At 43.4% G+C, this 24,065-nt stretch overlaps 1 protein-coding gene across 1 annotated transcript in view; it reads right to left on the bottom strand.

The window, feature by feature from the left end:
• antxr2a (ANTXR cell adhesion molecule 2a) overlaps nt 1-23,529 on the bottom strand; it is a 44,473-nt gene extending 20,944 nt beyond the window's left edge. The window contains exons 1-14 of the mRNA XM_030357759.1: nt 23,112-23,529; nt 22,651-22,722; nt 19,473-19,544; nt 19,169-19,250; nt 16,224-16,328; nt 15,819-15,887; nt 15,106-15,186; nt 12,779-12,839; nt 12,477-12,563; nt 9,253-9,322; nt 4,347-4,425; nt 3,948-4,043; nt 953-1,003; nt 486-575 (exon numbers count right to left, since the gene is read on the bottom strand). Coding sequence (XP_030213619.1) covers nt 486-575; nt 953-1,003; nt 3,948-4,043; nt 4,347-4,425; nt 9,253-9,322; nt 12,477-12,563; nt 12,779-12,839; nt 15,106-15,186; nt 15,819-15,887; nt 16,224-16,328; nt 19,169-19,250; nt 19,473-19,544; nt 22,651-22,722; nt 23,112-23,242 — 1,146 coding nt within the window. The 5' untranslated portion in view covers nt 23,243-23,529. The remainder of the gene's footprint in view (nt 1-485; nt 576-952; nt 1,004-3,947; nt 4,044-4,346; nt 4,426-9,252; nt 9,323-12,476; nt 12,564-12,778; nt 12,840-15,105; nt 15,187-15,818; nt 15,888-16,223; nt 16,329-19,168; nt 19,251-19,472; nt 19,545-22,650; nt 22,723-23,111) is intronic.
• Between the last annotated feature and the right edge of the window lie 536 nt (nt 23,530-24,065).

Here is a 24,065-nt window from a genome sequence, read left to right on the forward strand (position 1 = left end):
AGGAACAGACGCCATATATAAAGAGGGAGGAACGGTAAAAATAGGAGAAAAGGGTGGGGAGGGGAGAGGGAGAAGAGAGGAGAGAAGAAGAGAGTTGAGAGGAGGAGAGCTGAAGTGTTATATAAGGAGGCATCTGGAGTGATCATCTCTTCTAATGATGACTACATGAAGAGCCCTGGGGGAGGAGATCTTGTCTTCAAAGAGGAGGATTTAAGAGGCGATTCCCTGCAGATTAAAGGATGGGATGGGGAGCGTGAAGGTGTGTTTATGAGCCTGATGTCCTCACATCATCTCCAGGAGGACACATCAGGTTTGACATGTCTTCATCATCAGCAGAGTGAGGAGGAGGAGGATGAGGAGGAGGAGCAGGATTCAACCAAAATGCCTGCTCCCATAATCTTACTTCCACCCAACCATCACTCCTCCTTTGCTACAACACAGAGTTCACACACTTCCACGAGGCGATGAGGGGAATCGAAACACACCTCCATGCGTTTGATGCCTCCTGCCCCTCTGCCACCATAGTACGAGGCATCCACCGTGGGCCACTTCTTCTTGTGGTCTGGCTCTGGCTCCTGGTGGTGGGGATGGGGATGAGAGGAGAGAGAGAGAGTTGCATCACAATACTGTGTTAAGTTCTGCATTACAATCACCTGGCTTGTTTCTGGGAGTGTTTAAATGAACACAAATGTCGTGATTGGTCGAAATACCATAGTTCCGATCACAGGAGATGTGGCTACCTAAATTACAGACCTGTAGGCTGGGTCATGTTTATTCTCTCGTCTTTCTGGAGAGACTATGTTGTCATTGGATAAGTCAGGTGCAGGAGTAATGGAACGTCCCAACAAACTGGTTCAGTACTGGTTTCAACCGGTTTAGTGGTTAAGACGTGTACTAATCTGGTGTCAACTGGTGTTCCGGAACTATTGTTGTGGTTGAGCACTGTACTTACGGGAGGGGGAGGCCGGCTGGGGGGAGGAGGTGGAGGAGGGTCTTTGATGACCTGGAATAAAAACACATCAGACGTCAGCAGAATGAGACACTAACGCAGCACTGAACATGGCAGGCCGAGGTCTGGGGGAGGAGGCGAGCATTGAGCCTGCCAGGTCGAGGTCTGGGGGAGAGGAAGCAAGGAGGGGAGGAGGGCTGATGGAGACAAAGGGAGTCATCTTGTCACACAGCCTAGCTGTGGTGGCCACCACTCCTAAGTGGAGGGGTCCTCCATCCCTTAGGGCCCTCTGAGGGCCAGTTGTCCAGCAGTCATGTTGCGATACAGGTGTGGTCGTTGGGGACTGATTGGTAGTTGTTAATACAATAGTTATAATTAATACAATAAATGCGTTGATAATTAATAGATAAATCTAACCTTAATAATTATAACAATAATTTATACAAATGATAAATTAATAATTGTTTGTTGCCCTTTAGTTCAAGCCTTTTAGTAAACAGTCTCTCTCATGTCTCACGTTTTGGTTTAGTTCCTGTTGGTTGGTCTGCCTCTATGATTTTATGTCAAGCAAATTCATTCATTCATTTATTTCTTTTTCACCTCCTTTAAAATTTGTTTTCCCATTACCTGTTTTGGATTAATTTGGCTCCATAAAATAAAACCCCTACCTGTTCCAACCGCCTGCATTCTGGGTTCTCCAGTATTTAAACACTCCCTGTGGAGTGGAGCAGTGGTTCTCCAACTTTTTCTACTAGGGAACCCCCTCTAAGATATCTTTTCAGATGAGTAACCCTTCACCAGCACAAAAAGTGCTATAAAAATGAAAATAAAATAAAAATGAACATAGATAATGTATGTGTGTTCTATTTGACAGTGTAAACATGAACATTAAAAAGGTGCAAATACTCACTAATTTTTTGAGGAAAATGGGACTGTGCTTCATGCAGTACAATAAAGTACCCCTAGGGGTACAAGTACTAGCATATAGTCACGTATTACGACTAGTATATAACGACTAGTATATAGTGACCAGTGTGTACTCCCCAGAGTTATAGTGACCAGTGTGTAGCACGTAATATTACTGTTTCTGCTGGACATGTCTGAATCCTCTCAACAGCTTAAATTCTGTTTTCAACAACGGACCGTTAAGATCTAAACACCAAGTAGAGCCCACGCTTAGCTCAAATCGAATTATTCAAATGTTCTGCAGGAGGCCAAACGTTTTCTCAAAGGAGGTAAGGAAGAAACATGAGCCGTCCTGGCACATGGAAACCAAGAAACACCTCCCCTTACCTTCCAATCATACACCTGTTAGCTCCTTTAGAACATCTCCATATAAGTACCAGATATAAAAGGCTTGAGCGCCAGGCTAAGATTTGGTCAGCATGCCAAACAGCCTTTAGTATATTAGTCTTTAAGATGGATAGGTACTGGCTTGACCCGCTATGCATTTGCTAAATTGGTTGTTCATAAAAATAAAAATAAACTAACGGTTGCATATCATAGATCCCAGCAGCTGTTTCATTGACAGTCAAGCGCAAGCATACCATTACACCGCCCTTACTGTTGTCATTAAAATAATGAAAATAATAAATTTGACTTAATGAATAGCACTCTGGCTGGGTGTTTAGCCTCTCCATACGCTGATTAACATGTGAGAGGCCCACCTCGCGCTCAGCGGATTAGCTCCTTTATAAAGTAATTACACAGCAGATTTCGGGGCATATTGTAGGGTAAATAAAGCATTAAAGACACGAAAGGCTGCGCTCTACCCACCTGATGGACAGATGTGATGCTAACACCAAGGGCACTTGCCACCTGACACCAGCCACTGCAGAATGCTTACACCCAGAATCAGGTGAACGTGAGTGAGTGAGTGAGTGGTGAGTTAGTGAGGGTTAGATATTAACTTGCACAGGTACTGTGTCCTGGGAGAAGCAGATCCTCCACTCGCATGCGAACTGGCATGCATTCTCGCATGCATCCTCAGTGCACCCTGGCATGCATGGCATGCACCCTCACACTCAGCCTGCCATTCACCCTTTCATGCTACAGCTTTACATGCTAATGCGTTGTTTGTTTTCCAAATATGCTTCCATTCCATGCCCCCCCCCCCCCCCCCCCCCCGAGCAGATGACACACTCTCCTGCGTGGCTGCGGACCCCAGCAGCAGACAGCACCTGGGGGCCATCTGGCGTTGCGCTCGGGCCCCGATGTGATCATCTCAGCTTATTCTCCAACGTGTCGATTTAATACAAGCTTAGAGGATGATATTGTTCACAGCTGATATAGATATTCATATAGACCATCTATTACACCCAAAACAGCTATTTTAGTTTTTTCAGCAAAGCAGTGGAAAAGAGCATATGAATAGGTTCCTGTTCATGTGACAGGAGCTTTGAATTCAGTCCCTGATTTGAATTACGGCTTCAACTAATGATTATGTTGTTGAATCTAATGATTAATTAATCTTTTAGTTGGGAACATGTGTGTGTGCTTGTTGGCTTTCTGTGATCAGCCGCCAAGAAAAAGGGTTTAAATGTTTAATAATAATATCTAACTAAATCCCTGAATCTATAAGCAGCAACATTGTGTTGGGGGGGGAAATGTCAGGTTTTATTTAAGTCCTTTGCATCGTCTGCAAGAGCATTCTCTGGCTCAATAAAGGATCTGACAGCAAGAGTTCTACACTGCCTGCAAATGTATTCGCTGAGGTTATGAAATGTTACACACAGGATGTGGCCAATAGTTACTTCCTGTTTTCAATCCTCCTCTGTGGTGCTGCGACACCAATAGAGGCATGAGAGGTTAGGAGGTCTACCACACGAAGAACATTTCATTATCATGTTCCAGTGTATGGAAGGAATGGTGTATGGCCCCAAATACACGTTTCCATATTTCTGTTAAAAAATAGGCTGTAACTGGTGGAGTGGGTAGAGTAAAGGGAGGCAGTGAGCGGTTAGAGTGAGTGGCTGGGTAGGAAAAGAGGGGAACTCACCAGAGTGCAGCAGAGCGGCCAGAACCACCACATGAAGGCCAGGGCCAAGACCAGGAAGAGGATCAGGAAGACCAGGGCCACCACCAAGCCATTGGACTAAACATATAGTCCATAATATTAACATAAAACATCATATACAATAACGTATCATGTAGTATAGACAGACCTGAATCTTCTAAACTAAGCTGGTCAACACTTATATCATAGAATAATAATACAATGTCATGTTAAAAAATGTATACATAGTAAATCAACACAAGAGAAATAAACCACGCACACACACACACACACACACACACACACACACACACACACACACACACACACACACACACACACACACACACACACACACACACACACACACACACACACACACACCTCTCCAGGTCCACTTACACAGGTGGAGGAAGTGATGGTGTAGGAGTTTGAGATGAAGGCCTGGGTGTTGTTCAGACTGATGAACACGTCCATGCTCCTGGAATGACATCATCAACACCTTAACAGGGTTAACTTACTAGGTTAACCATAACCAGGATATCAAGGTTAACCAGGCCTTAGCATTAACCATACGTTAACCAAAACCTAACCAGGTTAACGAGACTTTGGCCAGCCATAAGCCATAATCAGGTTCACTAGGTTAATCAGGCATTAAACAAGGCTTTACCATAACCAGGGTTACTGAAGAATGATAATAATATTACATTTGATTTCGATAGCACCGATCGATATGTTGACCAAGTTCTATGACCCGCACAACAAGAATCATCAGTAGGAAGGAGGCGGAGCTAGCATAAGGAGCTAGGAGGAGGAGCTTAGAGAAGGAGGACCAAAGAGGAGGAGAAACAAGAAGGAGGAGCTAGGATGAAGAGGAGATAGGAGGAAGAGGAGCAAAGAGCGAAAAGAGCTAGGAGGAGGAGTATGGGGGAAGAGGATCAGAGCCTGACTGGAGCTCAATTAAATAACTAATGATGAAGGGCACTGCAATCTCCATATGTCAGTTACGGCCTAACCAATCAGTAGACAGCTAATGAGAACGAGAGGGGTGAGCCTTCAAGGAGAAGAGAGGAGCCAGGGCTATGTGGAGCAGAGGAGGAGGAGCTGTCTGCTTGGGAGAGGAGGAGGAGATGCTAGGTCTAGAGGAGGTGAGAAGGAGAGGTCTAAAGGAAGAGAGGAGGAGCTGAGGAGAGGTATAGAGGAGGAGAAGAGGAGGTAGTAGTAGGTCTAGAGAATGAGAGGTGGTGCTGAGGAGAAGTCTAGAGGAGGTACTAGGGAGAGGCCTAGAGGAGGAGGTGGTGCTAGGTCTAGAGGAGGTGCTAAGGAGAGGTCTCGAGGAGGAGAGGTGGTGCTGCGGAGAGGTCTTGCGGAGGAGAGAACCAACATTGACCAGACTGTATGCCAAGAGCAGATCATGAGCAGAAGATGCCAGACCAGGCTATAATATCATACATGTTCCTCAATTTCTCCAGTGCATTTCTCTAGATTTACCCACAAAACACAAACGTGCGAACACACACCTAGTATGTCTGAGGTTCGACGAGGCATTGCAGGGTAATGACGAAAACTCTTTAACCTGACATGGTGGAGGCCAGGCTGTTAATGACGATCAGGAAGTGATTTAAGCAGTGGACAGCACTTCCGTCTGCTGGCCTGATCTGATCAGTTATGGTGCGCAGAACACACCATAACTGTCTGGACCAGTCACATCATCACATTACATCTGATGTTCCCCTGAACAAAATGCTGAGGACTATGCAGCAGATGATGCTGCAAGTGACTGAGGGCAGCGTGTATAGTTGACGAAGCCACCGCGGACAGCTAGAAAGCAGGCTGAATAATTCAGGGAAAGGATCACTGTCGCTTCACTCTTCCACGACGGACAAGCCGTGAGTGACAGGTCAGGGAGTGTAACTGGGAGGAAGGTGATCGTCGTGGGGATGCTGGGGCATCAGCAGGGTCATAGCATCGGCACGACAACAGAAGGATTCTACTCAATATAAAGTTAACTCCCCCCCCCCGCGCTTGTTTCTCTCCGCAGAGAGCCAGAGGGGCCGGCTCCAGGGACGCTAATGGACCCTAACTTCCCTCGAAAGTTCCGGAAACGGAGAGACTGAATTATTGAAGGCGGATCATATGCATGAGGGCCTGTCATACGGGATCCAGGAGCCATCAGTCTGGACCTGACTGGTCCCGTCCGGATTGCTCAGCATCAGTCTGGATACAGGGGTTCTGAAGAGAGGAGGAGACCATGCTAAAGGGCTCCAGCAGTGAGGGGCCAGAAGGAGGAGGACGGCAGCCCGGCAAATCAACGCTAATTAACGCCAATCAACGCGTTTGGGAAAAGATCCATAGTGCTGAAGGAAGTAACCTTTACGTTTACGTTAAGGGGATTTTGCTGACGCTTTATCCAAAGCGACTGACAACCATTCATTTCATTTTAAACATTCACGCACCGACGGCGGAGTCAGCCACACAGGGCGACATCCAGCTCTTCAGGAGCAGTCATGGAGAGGCGTCTTGTTCAGGGACACCGACACTAGGAAGAGCCGGGGATTCGAACCAGCACCCTTCCGGTTAAGTCAACCCGCTCTACCTACTGAAATAATGCTGCCCAGTTACATTGCTAAATTCAAAGCAATAGGGCAAACACTGACAAACAGCTCTTTGCCTCTTCACCATCAACCCACCATCGAACCCATAACCTTTGACCCAGAAACCCCCACAGGCGTCTTCCCTCCTTCTTCTACACATGGACACTCCATGTTTACAACATCTTCATCATGAATACATGCATGCTGTCTATCCATCCCTCCCTCCCTCACTTGCCCTGACCCCAGCCCCCCTCCCTGGGGGGGGGGAGCCGGGGCCAAGGTGAGGGGATGGTGAATAATTGACGTGCGGTACTGTACCTGAGATGTAAAACAGGTGTTGGGACCTCTCTGTTATTTTTACTCTCCCCATCCCAACTGTCACCCCACCAGGGCCATCAATGTTGATAGAGGAGGGGGGAGGGGAATGCATGCATCAATGATTTAAATTGATAGGAGGTCTTTGTCCGCCTCACCCTTTCCCTTTGTGTAAGTCATACGTACTGGCACTCAAAAAAAATAAAGCTATCTTTGTTGTATACGGGGAATGGGTTAAACTAGTGATTATTAGGGAATGGGACTTGGTTCTATGAACATCCTTACTGTACAGACGGCAATATATTGTTTCTTATCTTCTGACAAATGTACTTATTGTAAGTCGCTTTAGATAAAAGCGTCTGCTAATTGCCCTAAATGTAAAGGTAGAAGGGAGAGAGAGAGGTTAACAGGACCGGACCGAGGAGTGAGGAAGGGTATCAAGCAGAGCTGCGTGTGTGACGTGACCACTGTCCACCTGCCCAGGATGCCTCCACTCCTCGCCAGAGATTAAGGCCCAATCCCATTTCTACCCCTTACCCCTTCAAAACAAGGGGGAGGGGTAAGGGGTAGAAATGGGATTGGGCCTAAAACATGCATCCCTGGTATTGGCGGCCTGAGGGGGTGCCAGAGATCCAACGGGAGTGGGAAGGTAATGTGGGGCAGAGAGGAATGGAGTATTCCCTGCTCAGGGAAAACCAGCCGGGACTGCGGAAGAGGAGGAGCAGACAGATGGAGGGAGCCAGAACATTCCGGGCAGGTGGTCGGGGTGCGGGGATTGTCAGCTCCTGTTGAATTATTTACAGGGGATGCTGGAGGAAGGAAGGCATGCATCTGTCACCCATCCAGCTAAAAGCTCCAGCAGATGTGTCTGCTCGTAGGCTACCAGAGGACTTCTTAAGGGTCGCTGCCGGCAGCCAAGAGTTAATCAAGCAGGCCGCCTCAGACAGAGACATCGAGCATCCGTCAGGCGCCTGAAGACCATAGCAAGGGTCTGGCCACAGAACCACAAGACGTCTATTATCTACCATTCCCCCCCCCCCATCAGGGCCTGGCCACAGAACCACCAAACCTCTGCTATCTACCATATCCCCCATCAGGGTCCGGCCACAGAACCACCACACGTCTACCATCTACCATAGTCCCCAACAGGGCCTGGTAGGATGAGGCTTGAGATCTGAAGGATGAACCTGATAACCAACGTAGAGGACTTCATTATAACTCCTCCTCTAAAGAATGACTCTGTGTAATGATGTGTATGCCTCCTGTTGGAGATACTGTACAGGAGGTGTTGAAGAGAAGCTACACAATAAGGAGGTGTCAGAGAAAAAGGAAGAGTTAGAGAGGAGGTGTCAGAGATACAGGAAGTGTTAGAGAGGAGGTGTCAGAGATAAAGGAGGTGTTAGAGAGGCGGTCTCGTCAGAGATAAAGGATAAAGGAGGTGTTAGAGAGGAGGTGGCAGAGATAAAGGAGGTGTTGGGGCTAAAGGAGGTAATGGAGATAAAGGAGGTGTTTGAGCTAAAGGAAGGTTGGAAAGGAGGGAGGTGTTGGGGCTTTATGGAGGTTTGAAGGAGGTGATGAGATAAAGGAGGTATTAAATGTCGCAATCGACTAATTGTTTTCAAACTAGATGACATTTTTTAATGAATCACATCAGACATATAATCCATACCACTCAAGGCCTGCACAGAAAAGTTTACAGGGATAACCCTTTATATTTGGTACGTCTAGAAATGCTGGATTATATTTAGGGATACTGGGCCTGATTTAATTGTAGATATTGCATAACAGTTTGTGGAAAACATGTTGTTGTCAGGGAACAATGTCACGGTGGGCTTAGTGAAGTGACATGGAGGACCTACATGCCTACCTGGGGCGCTGGGAGGATTACCTGAGGTGAGGCCAGACAGACAATCTACTGCATCATCAGAGGACCATATTTAATCTCTAAATCAAAGCCCCATGTTGACGGGGAAGGATTCTGCCCGAGACATAATCATACATTTTTGATCGGATTTGATCGGCGAGGACATTCAAATCTGTGGTTCTATCTATACTGTCATAGTGATCATCTGTTCTGCGTGGGATTACGCGAGGGGACGAGGAATATGCACTTTCCTGCCCTTTAGACAACGGAACCTGTCCAACGCCAGATGCACGGATAGAATCAAATGTTTCAATCTGTTTAGTTCTTCTGATTAGATTAGGTTCACCCCGAGAAAGAATACTGAAATACACAATAACTGATACTAAACACAACTGGAAAACCCCCCGAGTCTCCAACAAACAGGCCACCAGCACAACATGATGCATTGTGTCTCATCTGAGATCTGTTTTATTTAAATGTGTGGTGAGACAAACGGACAGAGAGACAGACTGACAGACAGCGAATCAGTACTTACTGTCCAGCTTCATGGAGCACTGGTGCAGGACACAGCAGGTAGTCACTCTGAACCGAGCTAGGCTGGGTGCCTGGAGGTCAGAATATATATTCACATAGAACGTTTATACTTAATAATATACAGTAATTATAAAATATAATATGATAAATATAATTATAATATTAGGAGTTTCCTCAACAGAGTCAAATCTGACTCATCAGGCCAGACCATCGACTTATCGTCCAATCATATAGGATATATATATTACACTCAATGATGCTCAATTCTAGGACATTTCTGTGGTTCAAGCGCCTCAATAATCAATTTTCTTCTCAGGGTCTCCCCAAGCTTTCTAGAGGTGCTGCGCAGCGCCTTGGCCTCCGCCTTATGCATCCTCATAGACTACGGTCTACAAGGTTCTCTGTTTCAAAATGAAAATGATTCAATAGTGCCACTGCCATGAAACAAAGGGGTAATAAAACAAACTAGAAAATGCGGTGAGTGCTGTGGTATAAAGTGAGGTTGAAAATATGTTTTAATAAAGCCCCATAGATTAAGACGTAAAGAAACGTTAAATGGCTTAATTCAAGTGAAGGGATTTCAACAGAGTTCAAAAGTCTTAATGGAGTAAACAATGTAAACATGCACACCATTAAAAAAAATGTAAATGGTTGGAAACAAATAAAGTGAGAGCTGAATGAAAAGCTTAAAGCATTGCTAAAAATGCAGAAATGTAAAAGGAATTTAACTGAAGAATCTGAAAGGTCAAATGTATTGCCCTGTACTGCTGAAAAATCAGAAAGGTAAAATGTATTGAAGTGCACTGCTAAAAAACTGTAATACTGTCAAAGCCGGAAGATAGTAGTAGTAGTGGTACCAGCTGTAGTAGTAGTAGTTATAATCAGCTAATGGGGATCCCAATAAAATCCATAATCCATGGCTACAAATAAATCCATAATTGTAGTAGTAGTTGCTGAAGTAGTAATGTGGTAATAGCTGCACAAACGATATGCCATATGAAAGGTATCGTATTGATTGATGCTTGTAGGAAAGAATTGAACGTTTTTTTAAAACCGCCCAACCTGGCAACGCTGCACGAAAACTGACCAAGTTACGAAGGCTGAAGTAGTAAGTGTCAGAGAATGGCTTCCATTGACTTCCATTGTAAAAAAATGTATTTTTAAAGTAGAATATCTTAGAAAGTATACAATATTTTAAAAATCTGAAAAGAAGTGTGCGATTCCAAGCTAATCTGAACATTTTAAAATGGCAATGAAGTCTCTAGGTGAGGGAGGAGATAAGTCCCAAAATTTGTAGAGAATAATAAAGAATGAAGAAAGAATAAAACTTAAGAAGAACAATAGTTTAGCGCTGCATGCAGCACTCACCTAACAATCAGGACATTTATTTAAAGCAAAAAATAACAAAGCAAACTGCACACCGCAAAAGAGTCAATCCCTCACCCCAACAAAAATACATTGCATAACTAACTTCTCGGCTATTTCCTCTAAATGCCGAGCACTACTGTGGTATTACTTATTGAGCACCTCATTCTCCCGGTGGAATATCCAGCTGTTGCACATGCACAACTTTCCCGGCCCGACAATTGAAGTATCAAAGAGGTCGTGGGCGAAATGTACTTCGATTGACGTTTTAAATAGTCTAAGATTAAAGGTCACGGCTAAGTAATATAATATAATTTTAGTTATGTTAACTATAAAAACAACACATACAAACATGCATATATAACCACACACACAAAAATGTATTGGTATGTGTGTATATGTATGCATTAGGGATGTGCAATCAATCGATTTTTGGGTCAAACGATCTTCAAACTAATATAATGGAGTTGAAACGATATTTATTTTATTCATTAAATGTTTAATAGAAATTGCAGAACAGCTGGATATATCTTTGCACTTTGTGTACTTTTTTTATGGGGAAATTTCAAAGTACACAGTGCTTTTGGAGAGCAATGCTGAAAGAATGCATATTTTGAAAATAATCGTTTGAATAATGGTGATTACAATATTAACCAAAATAATCGGGATTATGATTTTCCCACAATCGAGCAGCCCTAGTATGCATATTTAAATGCCGGTGTGGCCAGACTTCTGTTCTCCAGACGTTTATTCTCCGAACATCTTTAGAAGGTCCTGAACACTAGGCACCACGCAGCAGATAAATAATTATAAAAAATAATTATTGAAAAGAGAAAATGAAATAGATAAGATCGGCAGCCCCACGTGGGCGGATGTGAGCAAGGCCCCAGCAGACATCTGTTAGCGGCCACTTCCTCAAGTCCCCATCACTAGAAACATATTATATTTGCACTGAACTATTTTAGTCCAGCACGGAACTGTTGAATGTCAAGAAATAAGTCAACGAGGAAACGAAGACCATAGATTTCAATACTGGCAGCAGTCGACAGCGTGGATCACTATGCCAAAAGAATCCTGGAAAAGACCCGCTTACAGTGCCATCTCTCAAACCCCACGGGACCGCAGAAGAAGAGGAGGGTTTTCTGAGCGCTCAGAGTGACCTACATCCGTTCCTCTTGCGTTTGGACTGGTAGGACGTGGTGGAGAGGCTCTCAGAGGTGTCTTCTGTGCTTTGTCCCTCTTACTGACCAAACCAAGGAGAGGATGTGTACCATTGAGGAACGTTGCTTCAGCCGTACAATACGTCTGGAAACACCCCTGAAGAGCTCCGTATGGACACCAGCACCAACTATATTCTGGTCTAAACCGGTCTTAACTCTTTGGGTGCTTTGACAACTACAGTCCTTTTGGTTTGTACAGATCAGACTGAAATGTGTTCTTTTGTGTGGGCTTCACAGAATACACACTGGGGCAGACCCAAAGAGCACCAGGGATTCAACTGTACCAGCGGTCAATAGACAGACTCAATTGTGTGCTTGTGGACGTGCCTTAAAGACAGCAATGCCCAGCTGCTTTGGGGAAGCTTTTTTAATGTCCTATTTAAATATTCATGCGTGAATATATTTTTTTATTCATTCTTCATTGGTTGTTGTTGTTTATTTAGCCTTTAATTTATTCCAACATTCATTTGATGGTTTATTTGGTTAATTAAGTATATTTAATATATTCAGTTTAATGGGTGCATTTAATTGACTTAGTAAACGTTAGCTGGTTTATTTAGTTCATTTGATTCATGAGGTTTATTTGATTTGGTTGATTTGATTCACTTCATTTGTTGACTGTATGTGGTTTACTTCTTACGGATGGTTTGCTGGTTGAGCACAAAGCTGCAGACCACGCCCCTGACACGAGGGAAGCCACGCCCCCTCAGGACCAGCTCGAAAGTCTCTGGAAACAGTGAGTAGAAACACAACCATCCATTAAAAGAAAGCAGACAAGGGCGGTAATTCATTCTGCTACTGAAAACCTTTTTTATCATTTGATTTCATTCCTGCCAATACAAAGTATTGTCCAAGAGCAGGTGAAAACCAGCTTAGTGGAAGTGTTAAATTGGGAGCAGATTAGTGGTCCTGGATCAGTTGTAAACACGGGTTTAAACTCACCGTTCACACAGACCGTCGACGGCGCCACGCTCACGATCTCCGTACACGACTGCTCCAATATCTGGCGGTAAAAAGAAAAATAAATAACTTACAGATCTGATTATTTTGGTTTTATTGAATAGCGTCGGGACAGGCTATCACTAGTGATTAGAGCACAACACCTGGGAGCGGGGAGATGTGCGGCGCTTTATGGTAGGATTATACGAGAGAAGGCACTTCCTCCATCCTATTAGGAACATTATCATATAAAGAGGTCCAGCGGCCAGCCGCCACACTATCTCCTGGGATTCAATAAATCAACAAAGGACAAACTATGCAAATCCTGAGACACAGTCAGTAAAGAGAGCACATTAACCACGATACAGCACACTTGAACCCTGCGTTTTGCATTTGCCGCGGCTTCCAAGTATGGAGGATAGGGCCTTATCAAATAGGATGGCTGATAGGGCATGGTGAGGAAGATAGCTGGAGCCTCCCCCCCACCCCCTCTCATTACTCACTGGGCACGGAGACAGAGAAGAGGGCAGTTAGAGATCTTTATGGTTATTGTTGGAGAACCACCACCATGAGCGGGTCTTAACGGATGTACAGCTAAATACCTTTGGGGAAAACACACATGATGTGCACAGCCAAAGACATGGGAGAAGTACTGAACTTTTAATGAGAGATCATTGTTTTCTGGCACAGAGTGTATGATATCCATCCCTCTAAAGATGCGGTAACAATGACTGATGTTTAATTAATTGAAGGTGATTATTAATAGGCAGTGAGACACGGGCCGCGGCCCCGACATCACCGTTAGAACTGGTAGAAACATCAACGGGTGAGGCTTGATCAGATTCATGTAGAGTCTGCATGTCATTACTGGGTTCATCATCACAGAAGCACCTAACATACCAGTTCTCCTAGGTTACCTACATCCCTAACCTACCACCACACTACCCAGGTAACCCACCTCCCTAACCTACCAACCCAGCTAGAGAAACTACGTCCTAAATACCAGCTGACCTTGGTCACATACCTCTCTGACCAAACCTAGCACTACCTAGAAAACTTGCCTCCTAACTCACTCCCTACTTAGGTAACCTACCTTGCTATTGTAACCCAACTCTCTATCTAACACCCTACCCAGATAACCTGCCTCTATAACCAACCACCCTACCTAGATAACCTGCCCCTCTAACCAACCACCCTACCCAGATACAGTGCCTCTCTAACCAACCACCCTACCTAGACAACTTCCTGATCTAGGTTACCTACCACCCTGCCTAGGACACCTACCACCCTACCTAGGTCACCTACCACCCTACCTAGGTCCCCTACCGCCCTACCTAGGTCACCTACCACCCTACCTAGGTCCCCTACCGCCCTACCTAGGTCACCTACCACCCTACCTAGGTCCCCTACCGCCCTACCTAAGATACCACATCCCCAAGGGGAAGTTTCAGGGTTTCCACAGCTTCAGGGCGATGAGTTAATACATTAAATCACAGTTACTCACTATTATAACAATTAATGGTTAAATCTAAAAATTATTTTAATATTAAATTATACAGGAAGTTTCTAGTCATTACAGGAAGTTGGACCTTACATGACAGCCCCAGCTTGACAGACATAAAGACAACAACAGAATAATTAGGCAGATACATGAGGTCAATTCTCTGTTGCTCTGTCCTATCACCTCCTATCTAATATATCACAATATGAAATGTTGATGGATTCGGCTATATATGTTCTGAAAGTCTGAAAAATAACATAAACCTTAACAAACCCAAACCAGGGGAGAATGCTCTGTTCCTCATTGGGTCGGCCCCCTCAGTGAATTAACGCTTGGGGAAAGTACAATGCTAATCGTTCAAAATTATTTTCATTGGTTTCACTTAAAATATTCTCGCACAGCTTGTAGCAGAGCTACTTCATGACTAGAAATAATTATAAAGAGGTCTTACTAAGACTTGGTGTAAAAATAGAAGTCTGGCCAGCTGGTTGGACAAACGCGTTTAATTTACTAAAAAGAACGAAGTCCCTGTGCACAGCCTTTTGATTTGAGCCTTTTGCGTTTATTTTACAGTTACAGTCCAAGGCTGAAACTCAGTCACCCTGTAGGGCCTACGATAAGATAAGTTGTGTGTGTGTGTGTGTGTGTGTGTGTGTGTGTGTGTGTGTGTGTGTGTGTGTGTGTGTGTGTGTGTGTGTGTGTGTGTGTGTGTGTGTGTGTGTGTGTGTGTGAGTAATCTTTCTGACTCAGAGACCAACTGCTCTTATTCACTTCCTGCCTCGCCTACCAAAACGCACACGTACACGAGCGCACACACAGCCACACTTACTGAGTTAACAATGCCCCTGAGAGCGTGGAAGCCATCTTTGACAGGAAACACTTGATCCTTAGTGTCCGCCACCTCCGCCAGCTGCTCGGACACACAAACATAAACAGGATCAATCAAAACACAAACAACATCATTTATACCACACAAACAAGCAGCTTTTACACAAACCTTAAAAACATAAATAAATGAACAACAATATGAAAGGACAGACACAAATATAAACAACCCAAACAAATAAGAAAAAATAAAACCCATAATATATTAACTAAAAACATAAATAAACATTCTATACAATAAAAAACAATATAAAAATAGAATAAACAATTTAAATATTAAGAATATTAACACCAACATAATAAGGTAACACTTTATAATAAGGTGCCATAATAAATAGCAAACTAGTCATTACCTAACCCTTTGTTAATATTTGTTAATTGCTACTAAAATATCTATTTGTTAATAAATATTTTATTAACCCTAAGTTAATAGTTTTTTCATCATTAATGAAATATTAGTTGTTTGCACAACCCTAACCCTAACCAGCGACACTCTGTGGTGAGTGAAAAAAAACGATTAAGTTGTGCCAAATAGATATTTTAGAAACAATTAACAAATATTAACAAAGGGTTAGGTAATGACTAGTTTGCTATTTATTATGGCACCTTATTATAAAGTGTTACCCATAATAATATTACTATTATCATAACATGTACCTGTTTCTCGTCAAAGTCTTTGACTCCCACGCAGTAAACTCTGGTGCCAAACGTGCGCGCTTCATCAGCCTGCAAAACATATCATGTTAGAAACATATCATTTAAATATAACATGGTGGAACTGCCAATTATACAACAAGGTGTCAGTTTAACATCTTACCATAGTTACACGTAACTTGGTATAACATGTTTTTAAGATCGAATGGTAGTACCCATTAGAAACATCCGTTGTACAACATGTTAACATAAAATGGTCTAACATTTTATAAAAATAACATGGTAGCACATGTTGTAAAAATAAGTGTTGAACTGTATAGCATGTAATAAACACACCATGATTATAGTATGGTACAATGGGCACCACGTTATGATATGTGTTCACAACATGTATAATACTATCCTTACCTTCTCGACTGTGAGTTGCAGGATAAATGGCGTCAGCTCTCCGTCTGTCAGAGCTATAATGATGCTGGCCGACCTCTGAGGAAGTGCCCTGATCTGAGCTGAGGCCTTCAGGGTAGCACAGCTAGTTAGTACTGGTTAACACAACTAGTTAACTTAATAGTGGTTTGACAAAATAGCCAGAAATTGTTGCCACAGCTGTTAGTACTGGATAATACAGCTAATTAGCATATGTAAATCCATCCATTAAGTACTGGTTAACAACTAGTCAGCAATGGTTAAAACAACTGTTTAGGGTTAGGGTAATCAATGACACGGTAACACCACTATTCGAACTGACAGATTACAACAGCAAGTTAGTTAATATACTACTAGTTTACACAATCTTTGGTAGTTAGTACTGAAATATAAATGGATATCACTGATATGTTAACACAGCGAGTAAGTAGGCCTACTGAAATGCTACTAGTTACCAGTGATGGGAACGTTACTTTAAAAAAGTAATAAGTTATAGTTATTCACGACTTGTTTCAAAAAGTATCTGAGTTAGTATCTGAATTACTCTATAATAAAAGTAACTAGTGTAACACTGCTGAAATTGGACGACAGCATCTGTCAATCGAAACCCCTGAGCCAATTGGATGCAGTCAGCAGCCAACAGGCATCTACCCCTTTCCCCAGGTGAACTAAATCACCTAATCAAGGAGTCAGTCAAAAGGCAGCAGGACACTGTTATTTCAAAAACTAGTCAAGGACACCTTTTGAAAGAGAAACTTCTGTTTTCAACCCTGAACACAAAGCCAAACATACCTTTCCTCAGCCCCTGAGGAGCTTATGTGCTTGTGATTTGTTTACCTGTTTGCCTAAACAGGTCAGGCCCTATTGCCGGAGCAGAGAAGATGGCGAACTAAAGGAGCAACTTGAAAAGACTAAACAATTCCCTCAAAAGGCAGCACTCAAGCCTGGCTGTCTGGTGTGGTAGGATTTCCCCTACCTAAGCAAACATTTGAACTATTTGAACATTCTGCACACGCGACAAATCAAATAACTGCAGAACATGATATGTGTTGGGTGTATTGATTTATGTTTGGTTTATTGATTTACGAATACAATTGGGATTGTTTATTCTGTATGGAGGGTAAAAGGCGCCCTTAAGACTAATTGTGAACAATCTTATGAATCTGTTAATTGAAGGCCTATTTTATTTTGTAATTGAACTTGGAAGTGAACTTTGAAAACAAAACCGGTTACCAACATTCTGTGTCGTGTTTCATTAATTCTCCACCAGCTCAAAGTCTAACCTACATTAGGCCCAGTACACATTCATTTGTTACACTTTGGTTATTTGATAACTAATTATTTATAAATATATATTTTATTGAAAGTACATTTTGTATCCTCAGTGTTTGACTAGTTTACACAAGAATTTGGATTTTTTTCTGAGCAGTTTTCACTTGGCCTTAATGTGTTAAATGGTTGAAATGCCCATTCAAGGCCCTGATATATTTCTAACTGAATTTTAAAAGCTCAGAACACTACAGAAAATGTCAACTTTTCATCGGATTGCTCCGGATTTGCCATTTCTGCTGCCTCTGTGTGTGTGTGTGTGTGTGTGTGTGTGCAAACTGGCTCAGATTGGCTACCATAATCGCTTGTCTTGTTAACCCATCCGGTCTCCTCACTAGCATTTTGTGTGTGGCGCCAGGGGTGCGTTCGGATTACGCAGTTTATTCAATCAATTCATCGTAACTCACCGCATTTAACGTACGGTAATGGCGTCGTTATGATGGAAACAGTAATTAGTTAGATTACCCAGTTACTGAGAAAATAATTGTTACCCAACGCCCTTCTTTTAAACGCCGTTATTACAAACACCGCTAGTGACCACAATAACGACACGTTAATACTGAAATCAATGAGTCAGGGTAACGGGACAAATTAGTACTGGCATAATAGTAAAGTACTAGTTAAAACAGGACCATCTACTTCTTAACGTTATGCGTTAAAAGTGGTCATATAATGCCATTCATAATTACATTTTGGCGAACTGCTAGAATAGTTTAACAGGTTTCAATGTTGTAAATACACCATTTTATTCTCATTGTTCATTGCTGAAGAACTGCTTTCACCCTTGGTCAGAAAGGCTCAGTTTTAGCTCATGCCTCTTTAATTTCAAATGTCACTTAGGTTGTAAGACCATTGATAACCACTGATTCTTCATTTTGTCTTCTTTTAGAAGGCCATATTTAGGGGATTTGCATTCGCACAAAGGAAAATAGCCTCTTGACATGCATGTGGGGGCACGGTTCCAGTCCCCCCACATGCATGGAACACCCTCCACATCCACGTCCCTGTTAATCTCACTCACTGAATCCCCCTGCCCTTCAGAACAACGTTTAGAGAGCGGACTCTGAGCGGACTCAGAGTCATTGTGTATAACATGTAATGATACAAATGTCTAAAATAAAATCAGAACAGGGAAGTTTCAATATACCCCGGGACCCAAATAATTATGTCTTGTGTGGTAAGTAATTTTAACCACTGTTTCTTTGTTTTGTACTCTTTTGGAAGGCCATGTGAAGGGGATTTGCATTCGCACACAAGACAACAGCTTCTCCTCGACATGGCGCTAACAGAACCAAACTCCACCAACAACCGCGCTAGCTAGCTTAGTGAAAGCGTGCCAAACTAGCCGCGAGGCGGGACCTCTCACTTCTGTGATTTGGTAACATATCAAATGCAGGAAATGCAGACTGCAAGCGAGCTATTTCTGGCAAGTTCAAGATGGGTATTTTTTGGGGAAAAGAGTTACTCCCTTTGGTCTGGAGCTTTGTAGCTTAGCAGACCTTATAAAATGATAAAAAGGCTCTAACACACTAAAACTAAACTAAAGAGCATGATGCGACCCCTTTAATAATGACACTGTTTATTACTACTGCTTTACTTACCGCTGCCATTCCTTCATGCATGTATGTTTCTCCTGCGGGTTTTACGGCTTTAAGATCAAGAAGCCCCTGTTCAATCTTCGCCCTGCAAACACACTATCGGTGATTCACTTGAACTGTCTGTTCACTACTGTTGGTGCTTACTATTTATGCTGCACTAGTCTTGCAGCACTGATTTCATTCTCGTTATACAATACACATACATTTGTCTTAGTCAAAGGATCTCACTGGATATTTCATCTATCTATGCTAGTGCTAATTGATGCAAGTAGTGCTAAATGGTCCCTTGGGAACAGGGATATGCTACCTGTCACTGGTGAGAGACAGGAGAACCTTGGCCTGGCTGGAGAACACGATGAAGGACAACCTAGTATGTGGGCTGAAACACAAGATAAACTCAACCACACGTTAACAAAACATAAACAATTCAACATCAGAACAACACAACCTCAGAACAACACATCAACTCGGCAAGGGCATGTCCAGAAAGGTTCTCGGGTTGCACCTGCCCCACAAAAATGTGAGAGCCACTAAATCTAAGGGTCTACTAAATCTGGCAGTTGATAGGATTGGACTTCCATCGATTCTATCAAAATCTTGACATCGTGAAAAAAAATATCTTGGTCAAAGAACTCTACAGCACATCTTGAACTACTACACAAGACAAAACACACATTCACATATCTATTACACACATTACTTTACACACGTCACAACACTCTACACACACTATGAACGATTGAGGTGTGATTCTATTCATCCGGTTGCATTTCATGCACCCATCACAGTAACCATTTTAACTACTGCATTAAAACCAACAGGAGGAATAAAATATCACACCTCAGTCCTTCCTGTCCACTAATATTAGAATGTGACTTCATGTTCACACTTCCTACCAGCACATTCAGTGATTCCTCAATACACTGACAGGAAGCAGGTTGTGAGTCACATGCCAACCATTGCTGTGTATCTGAGTGTAGACAGCCATAGACATACATTGATGACACATTGACTGCTTCGACCCGTTGCTGCCATACATCAATTTCCCCGCTATATTGAGAGCCCAAGCTTTACTAACCATAAAAAGCACTGACATTTCTGAGTATTTTTTGAATTCATATTAAATCACATACATATTATCTGTAAGGAAATATATCAAATATCAACAAAAATAAATGCCTGATCATAAACCGTTGAATAGAAACGTCTAGTTAAAAAAAATCGTTTGAAGCACTTTTTATCTAGAAGAAACGCAGCTACCAGGTTTACTAGTGTTCAGGCCCGTCCTGTCCACTGCAATATTGCCGCCATGTTGACAAAGGTTACAAAAGACCAATGCGGCATCTATGTATCTAAAAAAATAATAATCATATATATATATATATATATATATATATACACAGAGAACACATCACACCTGTCCTCCGTGAACTCCATTGGCTTCCAATTAAACACAGAATCAACTACAAAATCTTACTCATCACCTACAAGGCCCTCAACAGCCTAGCCCCCCCCTACCTTGCCGACCTCCATCACCACGCCCCCTCCCGATTCCTCAGGTCCAATTCTGCCAACCTGCTACAAGTTCCACGGGCTGAGCGACGGACTTGGGGTGATCGGGCCTTCTCAGTTGCTGCCCCCACCCTTTGGAATTCACTCCCCTCCCACATCAAAGTCTCTCCAACCATCTCTTCTTTCAAATCTGCCCTCAAAACATACCTTTTCACACTAGCCTTCCCCACCTAACTCCCACCTTATTCTTCATGTTTAACCTGTTTTTCTTTTATTCCTAGTCTGTCTTACATAGTTTTGATAGGGTAATATGTAAAGCGTCTTAGAGTACCATATTAAGCGCTATATAAATTTCATTTATTATTATTATTACTATTATTATTATATATAGTAGAAAGCCACCACGCAACCTGGGATCTGAGCTGGCATAGACTGTGACTCAAGATAGTTTAGACTAATCTTATCAGCTTCTAGTCACAGCACAGCTGCTCCACAACCTACAGTACATGTAGCTTTCAGGTGTTCATATGTCCAGCTAGCATTGTTTATTATCAATCTGAATGCCCTCCGTTTGGTCAACAGTTTCATTGTCCTTTAAAAAAGACACACAGCCAAACATACAAACATTACAAAAGAACACACACTCCCCACCAAGTACAGCGTGTCTCTGACAGGAAGCCAGAAAGATGCATTGTGGGTCTTCAGATGCGACAGGCGTCCAGAGCATAAGGAGAGGTGCTGATATTTCTCTCCCACGGGACACATGGCCTGGCTGCAACCCTCCCCCACGGAGCCGCTAACGTAGCTGCTAACATAGCACAGTCCTTAAGCCACATGGCCAGACTTGGCTTGCAGCAGACGAATATACATCTACATCCTGCCTCCAAAGTCGCACGTGGGCTGAAAGCTACACATCGACACACACAGAAGGAATCACAGCCGCTTATTGGCTTTAGATTCATATTAATCGAGAGACAAAGACTGTAGCTCGAACTCTGGACTGAGCTGGTAAAGACCAAACCACGACCAGTGTTCGGGTTGGAAGCACAGTGGTGGTGGTGGAGGTGGTGGTGTTGAGAGTGGTGTTTGGGGTGGATGCATAGTAGTGGTGTAGGTGACGATAATAGTGGTCGAGGTGGCTAGGGATGAATGGTTGTGGTGGTGGTGGAGGTGTTGGAGGTGGATGTATGCTGGTATTGGTAGTGGTGGAGGTGCTGCTGGTGGTGTTTGGAGTGGATGCATGGTAGTGGAGTTGGGTCTAGTGGTGGAGGTTATGCTGGTGTTGGTGGTGGAGGTGGGGATAGTGTTGGGGGTGGACGCATGGTGTTGGAGGTTGAGGAGATAGTGGTGGTAGGTGTAGAGGTGTAGGTGTTTGGGGTGGATGCATACCGGTGGTGATGGCGCTGTTAATGGTGAATACATGGTGTTGGATGGGGGTATATGCATGGTGGTTGGTGGTGGTGTTTTGGGGGTAGATGGGTGTTGTGTTAGGGGTGGATGCATGTGGTCTGTGGGCGTAGCTCCGGCGCTGAGTGGTGGAGGACAAACACCACCCCCCCTTCCGCTCTCCCAGCCCAGAGACGGCTGCTGCTCCACCCACTGCCACATGGTGCCTCTGCTATTTTCTCCAACCAAAGCGCTCGGACCGGCTGGAGCTGGCAGTCCGACGCTCGCAGGACCGAGAAGAAGCGACAAGACTTCATTTCTTTTTTTTATTCACACACAGACGGAGCAGGCGTGAGCTGCTAAGTCTTCACATGTGTGACAGAACTAAACATTTAGAACCCAACCACTTGGCCAGAATAACGAATTTTAAAACACAAAGAACAGGAAGACTGTGATGGGGGATTTCTTCAGAGGGACCGGCCTTCAAGTCTTCAGTAAGGTTCAACTAATTTGAACATGTCAGTGTTTACACGCCCCGCAGGTATATATATATATATATATATATCCTGTGATGTCATGTGACTCACCTGACAAATCGCTCCGTCAAATTCTTGACGAAGGAGTAGATCTCCCCCCACTCATTGTCCACGCTGCCAGACCTGTGGAGAGAGGAGAGGACAGGATGTTGAGCAACACACTGACTGTTAACCAGAATGTTTCATAACCCGGGCTCACGTCACAGCCAAACTGCACTATGGCTGTTTTTGGTTGTCTGCTGGTTAACAGGATGTAATTTGTCTACGGGTAGGTTTGTGATGTGGTGAAATAATAACAACAATAATGTTGTAAACATTATTTTTCAGTTGCTAGTGTGTGACACACACACACACACACACACACACACACACACACACACACACACACACACACACACACACACACACACACACACACACACACACACACACACACACACACACACACACACACACACACACACACACACACACACACACACACACACACACACACACGTTTCTTGACTTACTTGTCCAGAACAAAGTACAGGTCGTAGGCTCCATGACACGACGCCTCCTCCGTGGCGGTGGACGAGATGAGGACCGTGAGGACTGCAGCGGTCACTACAGTCCAGACAGCTAGAGTTCTCATGCTCTTCATTATATCGTTTTATATATAAAGGTACTCACTCAGAGAGGAGAAAGACGGGACCGCACGTCTTCCGCGATGCAAGAAAGATACTAAACAAAGTCCCTCTACCCCGCCTGATAACTGTTTGTGAAATACAGGAAAGTTACTGGAGTTACACCATAACTGTACTACGTAGTCTTCTGGCTGAGTCACTATTGATCAGGGTTAATGTCGATATTCACTACAGTAAATAACTTCCTGCTCGGTGGTGAACATCCCCGTCGCACATTTTCCAAAGTTTATCTTTCAGGGTCCTCGGGTGCGCATGCGCCGTGAAGTTCAAGTTCAGTTTGGTTCACAGCTTTGTTTATGTTTATAATTTAATAAATGTAGTCTAATGTATAATTAATTTCAAAGGTTATGAGTAAAACAAAATCAGATTATTGCCGTTGTTCGCCATTTAACGAATCTAACGTTTTGTTTAATTGAGTTTGAACAAATCTGTGCTTTCTGATTCATTAATATTATTCCGGGCTGTAGGCCTATGGATGAACGTCTCTTTGATCTGTGAGTCGGCCACGATAAATGTGAAGGCGGGAAGAACCAGAATCTACTATTGATTTAGTCTTATTTGATTTTACTGAGTAAAAAAACAAAAACATCATTAGGCTATTAAGTCCTCTAATGTCTGACCTTACATAAAATCCCTTGTCTTCAGCCCGTATGAAAGCCATAATGGGATACAACACACCCAGCCCACTCAACCACTACATTACTGCTGTTGGTGCCTATAGGAAGTGAGCAGCTAATCACCTGTCTGTCTGTCGGTCGGTCGGTCGGTCGGTCGGTTGCT

This window comes from Gadus morhua, chromosome 6, assembly GCF_902167405.1.
Source record: "Gadus morhua chromosome 6, gadMor3.0, whole genome shotgun sequence".
NCBI lineage: Eukaryota > Metazoa > Chordata > Actinopteri > Gadiformes > Gadidae > Gadus > Gadus morhua.